Here is a 12,840-nt window from a genome sequence, read left to right as displayed (position 1 = left end):
TTGATTTGAGATGGACTTAGACTTGTAGCTTGATTATGCATTCATACCTTGCCAGTAGGGGTTATGCATCGGTACATCGATACCTTGCCATTTAGGATTATACGCTGGCACATTGATACCCTATCAGTGGAGGTTATGCGCTGGTATATCGATATCCTACTAGTAGGAGATTATGTGCTGGTATATCGATACTCTGTTGGTGGGAGGTTATGCACTGGCATATCGATATCCTACCGTGGGAGGTTATGTGCTGGTATATTGATACCCTGCTAGTAGGGTGTTATATGTCGGCATATCGATATCCTGCTTGTAACAGTTATATGTTACCACATCGATACCTCATCAATGGGGTTATATATTGGCACATTGATACCTTGCCGATGAGGGTTATATAGGGATAAAAGTTGATCGAATAATATCTGTCCGGATCTATTTTCGTATCAAAATCTATCTGGATATGGATAAAAATTTGAGTATCTAACTAATATCTGTATCCGTAGTCATATCCATTAAAAAAAATTTGGTATGAATATAGATAGACAACTATTTGATCCATAGCCAAATATCCAAATTTATTTATAATCCTATTGAATTTTATATGGCACTCATGAACTTTTAAGAAAAATAAATAAATTTATTAACATGTTATTAACTTGATTTTTTACTCGCTTAGTAATATCTTTGATACTGTGATCATAAAGTTTAATTATCTAATTTATATCCATATTTATATTTATACTTTTAATATCCGATTTGTATCTGTATCCGTTTAAAGCAAGTATGGATATAAATTTTTGCATCCGACTAATATTCGTATCCATATATATTCGTCAAATAAAATAAATATAGATATGGATATGCTAGTATTCGATTTGTATCTGTATCCGATCCGATTTTAGCCATAGGGTTATACGTTAACATATTGATACTTTACTAGTGAGGGTTATATATGTGGGCTATTTGATTATCTCTAAACTCATTATTTGATCCAGCCACATGGTATAAGTGTGGCCATAGTTCATGACTGACGAGTTGAACTAAATATTTTTTTAAAAAATTAGATTTATAATTGGATTTGATTTACATGTATATGTTTTTATAGTACTGCATATCTAGATCTGATTTTGAACTGATGTATTCTATAAGCTTATTTTTTTATAAAATTATTATTTAATTTATTGCTTGATTAATCTGGTTAAAATATTTTTTTTGGGGTTATCTAGCTCATTATTCTATATTTTATTTTTTTAGTAGATTCTGAGGGTTAAGATAGCATAGGGTTGTGCTTTGGTATAGGCTGATTAGAAACAGAACTTCGATCTTTTTATTTTATATTGGAAATTTTAATAAAGTCTAATGTAAGATCTTTTGAATGTTGTCAGATATTGTGAGATTTTAAAGTTTAGATCGTAGTTAATTAGATTTTAGAACTTATTTAATTGATTATTTGTTCCACTACTTGGTTTACAATATCATGATGAGATACCTTACATGCTCATGGTAAGAGTTCTCTATGGGCTCGTTTAGTTCGCGGGAAGTATTTTCCCTCCTAAGAATATGATTACTGGGAATCAGATTCCTAGGAAGAAAATACCTAGGAAAGTACTTTTGGCATGTTTGGTTGACCATGGGAAAGTGACAAATTTCCAAAGTGCTTATGTTTGGTTAACCATCCACTTTTCTGGAAAAGTTATGTATAATTCCTATTATGATTTAATAAAAATTAGGTCTTTAATGCCTTTTTAATGCTTCTTCAATGCTGAAGGGTCTTTTTGGAAAAAAATAAAAAAGGAGTGATTTCCACCTCATGGGAAAGTAACTTTCCCATGTTTCTCATGGGAAAAACTTTCTCATGAAATGTGGGAATCATATTTCCATGGGAATACAACTTTTCCATCTCTCTCCTTTGAAAACTCCAATCAAACAAGAGGCATCTCATTACTTTCCCGTTGACCACACTTTACCCCTTCTTTTCCTGCAAACCAAACGAGCCCTATGAGTATGCGGTAGTTGCTATGACGCTGGCTTGCGATCTTGAGTTGAGAGCATGAGTGTTAGCATGCTTATATTTGATTAACCTTTCTACAATAGTCTGCCAATGAGCAAAGATATGACCCTCGAAATCATAATATGTTGATATACAATATAAATCCGGATGATTGATAGGAAAAAACACTAAACATATCCGCTACTTCTCACTCCCACCGGCTGGCTGATGGAATGGACCGACTGTTGGAGATATTCGTGTTACTTCATCCGCATCCAACAAAGTGCTTGTGTTGTTAGTTAATAAAAGTTTGAGTTTCTATAGGGTGGAGGACTGATACTATAAATAGGATAAACATATGCCTTAAAAGAGAAACGAAACTCTTGGCAGGCTATTAAGTTTCGCCTACACTACGATTTCAAAGGATTGCACCTAAATTATTCAGGTAAAGTGTTGGAGTTCCAGAGCACAAGGTAATATTTATCATTCCGAGACCGCTTCGTCTATATACTCGGCACCTCCCTCGATTGCTTGAAGATGTATGCATGATATGAAAAACCGGCCCAAAAAAAGAACGGCAGCGAAGGCCTTGGGCCTTGCAATAGATTGTAGCTATTTTTAGTCTGCTTCAGCAGCCCCGATCAATTTTACCGGGGCTGCAACCTGACAGATATAACATGCAAGAGTGGAGATGTAGGTATCCTTTAACTTGAATTACATATTGAATGGTACAAAATTTACCTTCATAAACCATTATTTTGTATTAATCTGCAGCAGAATTTGAAGTCATTATACGAATATGGCATACGCCTTACCAAGTCCAACTCTTGATTGCTGTCGATCTGTCCGCACCGAAAAATGATCGATCATGAACATTATACCCAAGAATTATCACAAGAGGAGAAAATGGGACACTTTACACTCATAAGAATCACTTTCGAGAGCAGGAAATAATCTGGAAACCCACAAGGTTAGGAAAACGTTTAGAATTCTAAACCCTTCAGCAAAGATAGGAAAGATACAGACGGATATGCACGGGTGATTTGATGGAGGCTTCAAGAATCATCATCAACTCAAATTCTTGGGAGCTGATACGTCGTCCATCCTTAAATATCTATATATAAGATTAGTGTGAAAGGATTGGCTGAAGCTAAGGTGATTAGAACCAATTCAGGATATCACGCACTCATGGGTCGTGTTTAATGAGCTGCAATCTGCTAATGGTGAAATAGTGACTATTGGTTCAAGGCATTAGACCACAAGTTAGATGTGCATCAGAGATGATCTCCCAGATCACTTTCTCATTTGGACCTAAATCACCCTCACCTAAAGGCTAAAGCTTCTCTCAATTCTTGAACTAACATAAAGCCACTCCCATCCTTGTCAAAGAAGAATGCTTTAGCTCGGTGTTCCTCATTGCCGACCTTTCTCAGGTGCAAGAAGAGGATCTCGTCACAGTCCAGAGTTCTATTTCCTTTTTTTTTTTTTTTTTGGTACATCGGCGGCTCACACCTGACGAGTATGAAGATGGCCAACAAAATCAGAAAACAAAATGCTACGCAAAGGCGTAGGCGCAGAGTTTCATTTCCTTCGGTGTCGGCCTACAATAAGAAAAAGCAAGCATTATGGAGTCACACAAGCAACAGACATGACTGTAAAGAGATTGATAAAATTATGTATGTGGATTGGAGGGAGAAAAAAAAATGTGGCGTGCCAATCTAGCTCTTCAAAGTAGTCTTAACGCATATAAGTTGGGCTGCATGTACCAGTAGCATCGCGAGAAATGCTTTATTGATGCAAAAGACATGGTGACGTGCCTATTCCATGAAAATGCAAAAGACATTTGATAATTTAAGTGAATTTAAAATTTAGTCCAGCATGAAATAGTTAACAGAACATAGATAATTAATACAAATGATTAAAATCAAAGCTCATATTGAATCCTTTGGGTAACAGGACTCCCCCTTCTTCCCAACAAATTTCATTGACCCCTGAAACAATTATTTTTTCTAAACAGTATTAAATTTAAAAATGGTAACTGTTTTCGTCCCTAATTCTTCAATTTCACACCTTTAACGCAAGATCTTATATACCCTAGATCATTGCCTTTATCAAAAGCCAATAAAACTAGATTTGCTGAAACCGGTGAAATGATGGATAATCTCTACCATTTTTTTTTTTAAAAAAAAAAACCATTGCATTTTCCCAAGACAAGATTCCCCCCCCACTTTCCAAGAATTCCATCACAATTATTATTATTATTATTATTATTATTATTACAACGAAGGTTCGTATAATTATAGATTTGCATCTGAATGTCCAACAAATCAATAAACAGAGTAAAAATAGAAGCTTTCTGCATCCATCCGTCCATCACCGAAAGAGCAATAAGAAACCCGGGCGTCTCCCAGGTGCGAGAGCCTTCTTTATTCGCCGCCGGAGGAGCGACCGAAGCGAAAGCTCTTGGGATCAGGATGGACAAGCAACAGGGAGAAGCTTTCTAAATGCATCCGTCCATCATCGACATGCCAAGAGAGCAATAAGAAACGACCCGGACGTCTCCCAGGTGCGGGAGCGTTCTTTATTCGCCGCCGGAGGAGCGATCGAAGCGAAAGCTCTTCGGATCAGGAAGAACAAGCAACTGTGAGGGGAAGCAGCCGCTGCAGTACGGGAGAAGCAGCGACGCCGCGCTACTCCACATCGCCTCCACCACCAACACCACCACATACACCAACCCCACCGCCACCAACCCCACCGCAAGCCATGCCTCCTCCTCCCCTGCCATTATTACACTCCCCATCCCCATCCAAGTGAGTCCAAGAATAAGAGAGAGAGAAGAGATAGAGAGAGAGAGAGAGCAGGTCGTAGCACTGTGAAGCTGGTTCGCTAGCTCTATTTAGATGGAGGAGACCATTAAGGGGCTCCTTCGTTTAAATAGAAAGGAAGAGAGAGAGAGAGAGAGAGGCTGGCTCTCAACGACAAAGGGAGGTGGGCCCTCACTGAGCGGGGAGGGACAAAGGAAGGTGGGCCCCCACTGACGGGGGGAGGGAACTGGTCTGAAGTTGGGTCCCACTTTCTACAGGTTGGAGGGCGGAGGACCGAGACGGGGGGGTGGTTTAGATCACTAGTTGGCAGGAGGATTCAATGAACCAGTCAATTAGCAGCAGCGATCCTTAGAACCAAGAATATGAGGGCTTGGTGCGACGAAAAGACTTGCAAAAAGCACCACTCGTGCATGCACCGAACCTGGGAATGAGGGGAGCCCATGTGCTGTGATCTTTAGTTGGATTTCCCACCTGCGATGTTTATTGGTATATATTAATATATTAGAAGAACAATATTAATATGGGTATTTTACATGAATATTTTTCTAAAAAATTAAATTTGCACAATTATCTTTTTAAAATTTATATTTATTTCTGTATACTCATAATACACTGTTATATCTTAGCTCTTCAACACTGTTAATAAAATCCATATCTATTTTAATTAAAAATAAAATAAAATTTTGAAATTACTTTTTTTTTTCAACTTTGCGGTCGTCTTATAAATATTTCTTTTTGCACATCTACTTATTAAGAATAGTTTAGCCATTTTAATTTGAAATCAACGATGTTAGATGGCATGGGTACATATGCAAAAATAAGGATTAAAAAAAAAAAGTAGAATAGCAAAACAAGTGTTTTACGAGGGTATACATGTAAATATCAATTTTAGAAGGATATTCAGGCAAAATTACATATTTAGAAGGATATTCATGCAAAAAAAACCCTATTAATATAGCATTAATATTGATATATTAAATGAAATAAAATAATATAAACTAAAATTGAAAGGGCAAACATGTCTAATTCTTAAAATCACTTTTTTTCAGCAATTATCCTGAGATAATGTCCAAACGACATCTTCTCATCCCTGGATATATTTCAAACAATATAATGACAAACTTATAATCATTAATTGGGATCATGACATCTATCTGAACTAATAGAAAATTATATCCAATTAAATCTATCTAAAATTAAACCCATCTAATACAAAGCGTATCCGTCCCTGGAATCCCTCTCTTTTTCAAATGGGTCTTGGAGTTCTACATCAGACACACAAGTGCGATAGCCAAAACATTCCTATAGGTCCAAGTGTCAGAGAGAAGGACCTCTACCCTACCTTCATGCCTTTTTACAAAGATGAACCAGGACAGGAGCAAACTTGGAAATCAGGATATGGATGGGGCTCAGAAACCAATATTTAGTACGAAAATCTAAAATCTTAGCAACCATACCAGGTAGCACCTCTTCTACAAAGAAATTTTTGACCACTTGAGCCAAGTCAGCTCCTGCTGAGCATAGAGAAACAAATATGCATCAGCTAAAAATATAAATATAGTATTTTTATTTTTTTTCTATAAAAGAAGGAAAAGATCTACTCAAACTATAAATAAATATTTAAGAAGACATCCAAGACTTAAATCCACCATCTTTACTTGCCATGGAAAGAGCTGTAACCGCTGGAGAAGGCAATTCCAGTTCAGATTTTTAACGATTTTGTTTTAATTCATTATAGAGTTGCTACCTAGGTAGGAAAACATCGGCCATGTACCTAATTTTACACTTATTCAGGTCTACTTTAAAAAACTTGACTTTGGTAGACCTAATGTCAGACCGTTTGCAGCCCTTCTCAGCTACTCCTAGTGGGCTAGCTTATGCTTAATGGCGACAATACTACGGATTTATAGCCCATTCCAGCTAGCTTTCTAATGGATCAAAATAGCTTCAATATGAGGTCTCAGCAATGAGGTGTGGCCGTAAATAACTCCAACTATACAGAAAACTGCCATCAGATGAAGCTTATGCTTGACAAAATAGAGGGAGATAAACTAGCAAATGGTTGGATGAGGTCTTTCGCAAGGGAAACACCACAGATAGTTTGCAGGCTTGAAGTTCCCAAGGGGGGCGGAGCCTGGAAGAGCCACCTGTCTGATACTTTGCAAAGTACCATCCCACAGTATCAAACAAAAGGGGGTCAAGTAGATGGAAGCAAAACATCAGACTCCATGAAACATGCATGCAGAACTTACAACAGTACAGTACAGAAAACTGGTAAAGTTGTAACTGGGGGAGGGCGAACTTTGATCCAGCAATGACATTCACAAACAACATTAAATATCCTTACACAAATATTGATACTTTTTAGATGTTGTCACAGTCGATATTTCCCAGAACAGCACAGAAGAAAGCAATTTCACTTACATGCAAGTAACTTTGCCATCTACATCATCTTTGAGCTTGAGCTCAAATGTAGTGTCAGCATACCAGTCAAGCTCAGGTTCCAGAAGAAAATCCTCTAATTTATCATTATCTGGAAATATCGGTTTAGTAAGAAAGCTGAAACTTACCATGGATTTGTGATAATTGAGAATTGTGTAATCAGATAATGCAATGAAAACTTTGATTGCAAGCATCACAGGCACATAGTTGTGAGAGAAACTATTAGATGGGTAAAAAGTCTATCTGAATTTCCTCTGTTGGGTGGAGAGAGAGAGAGAGGGGGAGAGAGAGAGAGAGAGAGAGAGAGAGAGAGGCACCTGAATTCAAGTGATATCTGGCCCTGGGAGGAAGCATCTCTGGCTCTAACTTCACAATGTCTTCACTAACATCAGCAGCATCCTGAACAGAAGTACTGCAAAATTCAGGACTGGCTCTAGCATGAACCAAGAATCCATTCCTACAACCATAAACTAGGCCGACAGTTACTGATATGCACGCCTAGCATACCTAGTTAATGGCATCCTCAAATTATTAATAAAGGGGTCACCCAGAATAAGAACCCACAGGTAACCTGAAAAATATAGTCATGAAAAAAATCTATTTCTTGTTTCTGTTAATAGTACGAGCAAAAATACACTCGCATATATCTACCCGATCTATAGCATGTCAATGAAAAACTGAAAGCAGAAAAAAAAATAAAAAGCAGAGTGAAGAACTGGATAAATCATAGACTGGGCAATAAAGATTGATGCATGGAGGCATCCAGCATGCTCACATAAACTTAAGCGTGTGTGTCTTCCCAGGTCCTGGGGACGATAAATAGCAGCATGAAAATTGATTAGCCACATGGGGTCCAAGCAAAGGCATTAGGCTAAGAAGGGTTGGAGATTCAACTTAGGTAATGAGAACTTCCAAGGATACAAAAACAAAAATGGATGAGGGATAATCAGCCATAAAAAAGAGAAAATATCCAGGATTGCAAAATAATGAAGACATAAATGGGACTACCAAGGTGTTGCATTCATGTTTTGTAGGCCTAGGAACCAAGCAAATGAATCATAAGAGCTAACTAGTTATGCTAGTTGACATAACAAGCATGGCATCAAAGATGAGGTCCAAATGGGCCAAATTCTCATATTTGCTTTGGTTTCATTCTGTGTTATAGGTTAAACAAGATAGTCTACCTTTTCTGCTGATTTGCAACAGTTTCATATTTATCATTTCTCCAGTAGTTTCTTTTTACTCTTTAAATCAAGTGCCAAACTGAGATGATCTCTCTTATTTGACACCAGCATCTCATGCTATTTCAAAATGTTCAAATAAGCAAGTGATTCAGAAATAGCTTAGAAAAAACTAATAATTAAAATCTAGAATTCAATTTCAGAAGCTGTCCTGGTATAGGGTTGGTTCGGTGTACCAACACTCCGTCGAGCATCGGTTTTGTACCGATACGGTACAATATGCTCGGTAAGGGGTGGTATGCTCTTGTACTGAAAATTTTGGCTGTACTTACAGACTTCAACTTCAGAACTCGCAGCAAATAAAAATACAACAGGATAGAGATTAAAAAGTTTGAGTAGGTAACAATTATCATTACACTAAATATTGCTTTCAATATGGCACTTCTCATGATCATGCCCATTTTAACCTAGCCCTAACTCCTGCTAAGAGGCTTATAATTGCATCACTATGCTATTACGCATTAGAAGTAATTTTCTAAGTCCACTGGTTATTTTCATCTTATCAGCAAAATTGACAATTATAAGAGGAGATAGTGGCAAACCAAAAGCTTTGTACTGAGATTGATACAAGACAACGAACAATTGCTCCACTAAATTATTTCTTCGATAACATGAATCATCCTTGAAAAAAAATAACAGAAATGAGTCATGAATTTGAATACGTGACAATCAGATGGGGATAAGTACAAGTATCTTACCTCGACATATATTCTATACTCTGGTTCAAGTAATCAAAGGACTCAACTATTTTTATGTACCTTAGTGTTTACCAAAAGTTCAATATTTGAGAAATATGGGATGCTAAATCAGAAACCTGCATTACACACAGCAGCAATCAACAAATTCAGGAAAAATGGAAATGAACCTAGGACAACACTTGACGTACTTTACAATCAACAGCTAAAACCATGACATTCCTAATCCTACTTCGAAAAGCCCCTTACAACTACTATAGTATATATGAATGTATTAGTATCCAAAGTTGAGTGAGCATTGAATGTCTAAAGATGAACTACTAGATCTGCCAAGTGTCAGGGCTTATTTGCAGAAGTTCAATTGACATCTGCTGAAAAGAGAAAGATGATCTCCCTTTCCAGCTTATGTGCTATACCAATAAAACTTCAAACCAGTATAACATCCACAACAATATAAAACATAGGTTTTGCTATTCTAGACTACCGGATATATGTCCCTTCTCTTTTGTTATTATTAGGTAAAAATTAGTTAATGAATGTCAAGATCCTATGTGTCTTTTCAGTCATAAAATTTCAGATTACCATCATGGCATGCATCACATTTTTTTAGGTGATGCAAAACCTCTAAGCAGCAGGGTGAAGGAGGTGGGTCCTCCTCCAAAATCTAATAAGATAAAATTCTGAATGGTTTAAAGCCTAGCAAGAAAATTAATTAAAGTGAAGATGACTGCTTTTCATCCACACACAAGAAAATCAAGCTAGGAGAATATGCATCTCCAATAAGCAGGACGGTAGTTGAACAGAGGCTTCAATACATGTCATATACATAGAAAGAAAAAGTTTGTTATAATGTTATACATATTCATGTACATGATCTAATCAATGATTAAAATAAATGTCACCAGATTGACATAAATATTTTGATTGTTAAGGAAACAAGGAGGAATGAATAATTATGTGCAGTACTCATTTTACCATGTACTTGTGAAGCATAGCATTTGTTTCAGACCTAACACATAAAAATGGTTCTAGTCTATTCCCCACTTACGCCCTTTTAAGTTACAAGTAAATACATGAAAAGAAGAGAGCCTAACAGGCACAATTTTAAATATTATCACTGCTTTAATATAAGAAAAGGGCAAGAACATTCCCATAGGGACACATACCACCACTGGCAATCCAAAATTATAGGCCATGTCAGTCCATTGACGAAGTGCAGACATTACTTTATCCACTTTCTTTCTCGCATCTGAGTTAGACAGACATGAAAAGATACCATTGTAACTATATACAATGTAAATGAATAAATAAATACAAAAATTAGATAGGGAAAATGGAGTTGATGAGAACCATGTAAAGAAAAACTCAAGGAGGAGCGTTTACATTCTTCATCCTTTTCTCTCTGTAGTTTTCGCTGCTCAGTTCCTGTAAAATGGGCATGCTCAATTCCCTCCTTGGCCCACTCATGACATTTCTTTATTTCCTCATCAGTCAGAACACTATTATTTGAGGCATTCTTGGGGGTCTTATGACCACGCTCCGCGGCCTTATCTTTCAAAGTAGATCCCTTTGGTGCACCCATTTGCAGAGGCCTTCCAGCTTTCGAAAGATCTTGCAAAGCTTTCCGTTCATGACGTGCTGGCTTTGCAGGCTTGGGCACATCAGCCTTTATATTATCAACACCTTTGCCTGATATTAGAACTAGAATCATGTTCCTCCTACTCAATAAAAGAAAAATACAAATACAAATGCACACCAGAAAGTTACACTAATAAATTGAAGTACCAACAGATGGTACCTCTAGGGAAGGGCAAATTTTCATCTAGAACAAAGAGTGGAGTTTGGGAGGCCATTTGAACCTGCTCGAATCCACCTTCAAAGTCCAAAACAAAGCAACATGATATACCCAAGATAAGGTGTGAGAAGTCAGATAGCGCTTATCCTAATGAAATATATAGAAATAACTATAAAATTCAGTGCAGAAACGGTATCAAAAGGCAGCCATAAAAGTTATACAGTTCAATTTTCACTATATGTCTTCGGTAAACTGGGGCATTTACCATTCAAAGATTATAGGACTTGCACACTTGATCAAAACAGATGTCCACAGATGGCCGATTTGGAAAAAAAACCAACAACGAAGGCAGATGCATATATTAACTTTTTATGGACTCGAATCCAAACAGCACCTCCGGAAAAAAACACATCATCTGATGTTATTTCCAATCATCTACACATATTGATTTAAAACCCTTGAAACAAAAATAAGGCTCTGATATCCTTTTTTATGCAAGTCTTGAGAGATTCCAAAATAATAAAACATTTTTATTAATTCACAAAAAAACAGAAATGATGATCGTTCAGTATGTTTAATCTCAAAGACCTGAAAAATTTGGGGACAAAATCAAAGAACTAGAAATTAGGAGACGACTCGCTTGAGAAAGATTAAAAATAAGTGGAGGAGGGGGAAAAAAATCAGGGACCGAAACGATCCAAGAAATGGGAAAGGAGCAAGAGACCTTAGTAGAGATCTATTTGCGCCTGGGAAAAGGAAAAGGAACCCTAGTCAATGAAGTCTGAGTGTTATCTTCCGTCCAAAATCCTGGAAGGAGCCTTCTCTCTCGCTCAACGATCGTAGAGAAGAAACGGTCGATCGAGTGACCGAGTCGGAAGCGAGGGGAAGGCATGGATGCCTTGTTTTCTTCCAACGGCTACGATCGTCCCGCTCGGGTTGCCGCTGCGACGCTTTTCGGTAATTAGAATGAGGAATCCGTCGAGAGGCAGGGCCGGCCCGACGGAACCGACACAGCATATTTTATTTTATTATTATTATTATTATTATTATTATTATTATTATTATTATTTTTTTTTTTTATAACCACAACAGATGTGGGTGCATCCAACAAAATTAAAAAAAAAAGTTAATACAGAGGATAGGGCACCGACACGGCGACACATGGTCTTCTCAGGTAAAACCTTCAGAGTGGTGAGCCACGAAGGAGACCACTCAATCAGCAGCATTATTTGCCTTCCTGTAGATATGTGTGGCCTCGATAGAGACCACACTCATCTAAGAGCCTGCGGATGTCGTGGAGCAATGGTTTAAAGTCAGCGCCGCATCCTCAACCTCAGATTCATTTGATCACCATGGCCAAGTCTCTCTTGAAGAGGATGCAATCCACGCACAGCACACGCCTGGCATAGGTGATGCCCTCCCATGTATCTTTGAGCTCGGCATTGACTACAGACATGTCAAAGATTTGTCAGCCTCTATCCGTTATCAGTCTGGCATCGTGGTCTCTGATGGCAAATCACATATCTCTAGTGTTCTCTCTCTCATCAACACTACCATCAAAGTTTACCTTGAGAAAGCCAAAGGTGAGGACACCCAGAAAACCAGCACGGTCTTGGATGCTGTAAGAGCAAAAGGGGAGCCCCAGATTTTCCTAGTTGTCCTAAGAGTCGACGGCGCGGTGGTGCGAATGACCACTGCCGCATGAAGAAGAGCTCTGTCCGCTACCAACCTCCGATGCACTATGCTGTCCTCGAAGACCTGAGCATTCATGTTTAACCAACCGTGCTAGTCCACGTACGCAACCCTGATCCCCTGCTCCTCAAGGTAGGGCCTCTGTGAGGAGATCTCCAGGAAA

At 37.9% G+C, this 12,840-nt stretch overlaps 1 protein-coding gene across 10 annotated transcripts; it reads right to left on the bottom strand.

The window, feature by feature from the left end:
• Window positions 1–4,225: 4,225 nt before the first annotated feature.
• Window positions 4,226–11,978, bottom strand: LOC103707779 (uncharacterized). 10 transcript variants are annotated; one of them, XM_088706966.1, is made up of 8 exons: window positions 11,710–11,957; window positions 10,989–11,063; window positions 10,541–10,891; window positions 10,357–10,439; window positions 7,572–7,653; window positions 7,237–7,345; window positions 6,270–6,326; window positions 5,167–5,283 (listed from the first exon to the last, which is right to left on the bottom strand). In XM_088706966.1, exons 2-7 carry the CDS (start codon window positions 11,041–11,043, stop codon window positions 6,317–6,319), a joined length of 690 nt encoding a protein of 229 aa, XP_088563092.1. In that variant the 5' UTR covers window positions 11,044–11,063; window positions 11,710–11,957; the 3' UTR covers window positions 5,167–5,283; window positions 6,270–6,316. The 10 variants fall into 10 exon arrangements, with proteins under 10 accessions (XP_088563090.1, XP_088563087.1, XP_088563088.1 ...); XM_088706968.1 differs by having other exon boundaries at window positions 6,270–6,323; XM_088706964.1 differs by lacking the exon at window positions 6,270–6,326 and having other exon boundaries at window positions 4,226–5,283; window positions 10,574–10,879; window positions 11,710–11,978.
• Between the last annotated feature and the right edge of the window lie 862 nt (window positions 11,979–12,840).

Source organism: Phoenix dactylifera, chromosome 11 (assembly GCF_051530095.1).
Source record: "Phoenix dactylifera cultivar Ajwa chromosome 11, Ajwa_hap1_PhDact_Kaust_v1.1, whole genome shotgun sequence".
NCBI lineage: Eukaryota > Viridiplantae > Streptophyta > Magnoliopsida > Arecales > Arecaceae > Phoenix > Phoenix dactylifera.
The sequence above is the reverse complement of the archived record's forward strand: the minus strand, read 5'-3'. Positions and strand labels throughout refer to the sequence as shown.

Excerpts from the sequence above, each read along its gene's own strand:
- LOC103707779 (XM_088706961.1), bottom strand. The coding sequence starts at position 11,043 with ATGGCCTCCCAAACTCCACTCTTTGTTCTAGATGAAAATTTGCCCTTC. Across the intron at positions 10,892-10,988 it reads AAATTTGCCCTTCCCTAGAG|TTCTAATATCAGGCAAAGGT; the intron begins GTACCATCTGTT and ends ACATGATTCTAG. Across the intron at positions 7,654-10,356 it reads ATTTTGGATTGCCAGTGGTG|GATGCTGCTGATGTTAGTGA; the intron begins GTATGTGTCCCT and ends ACTTCTGTTCAG.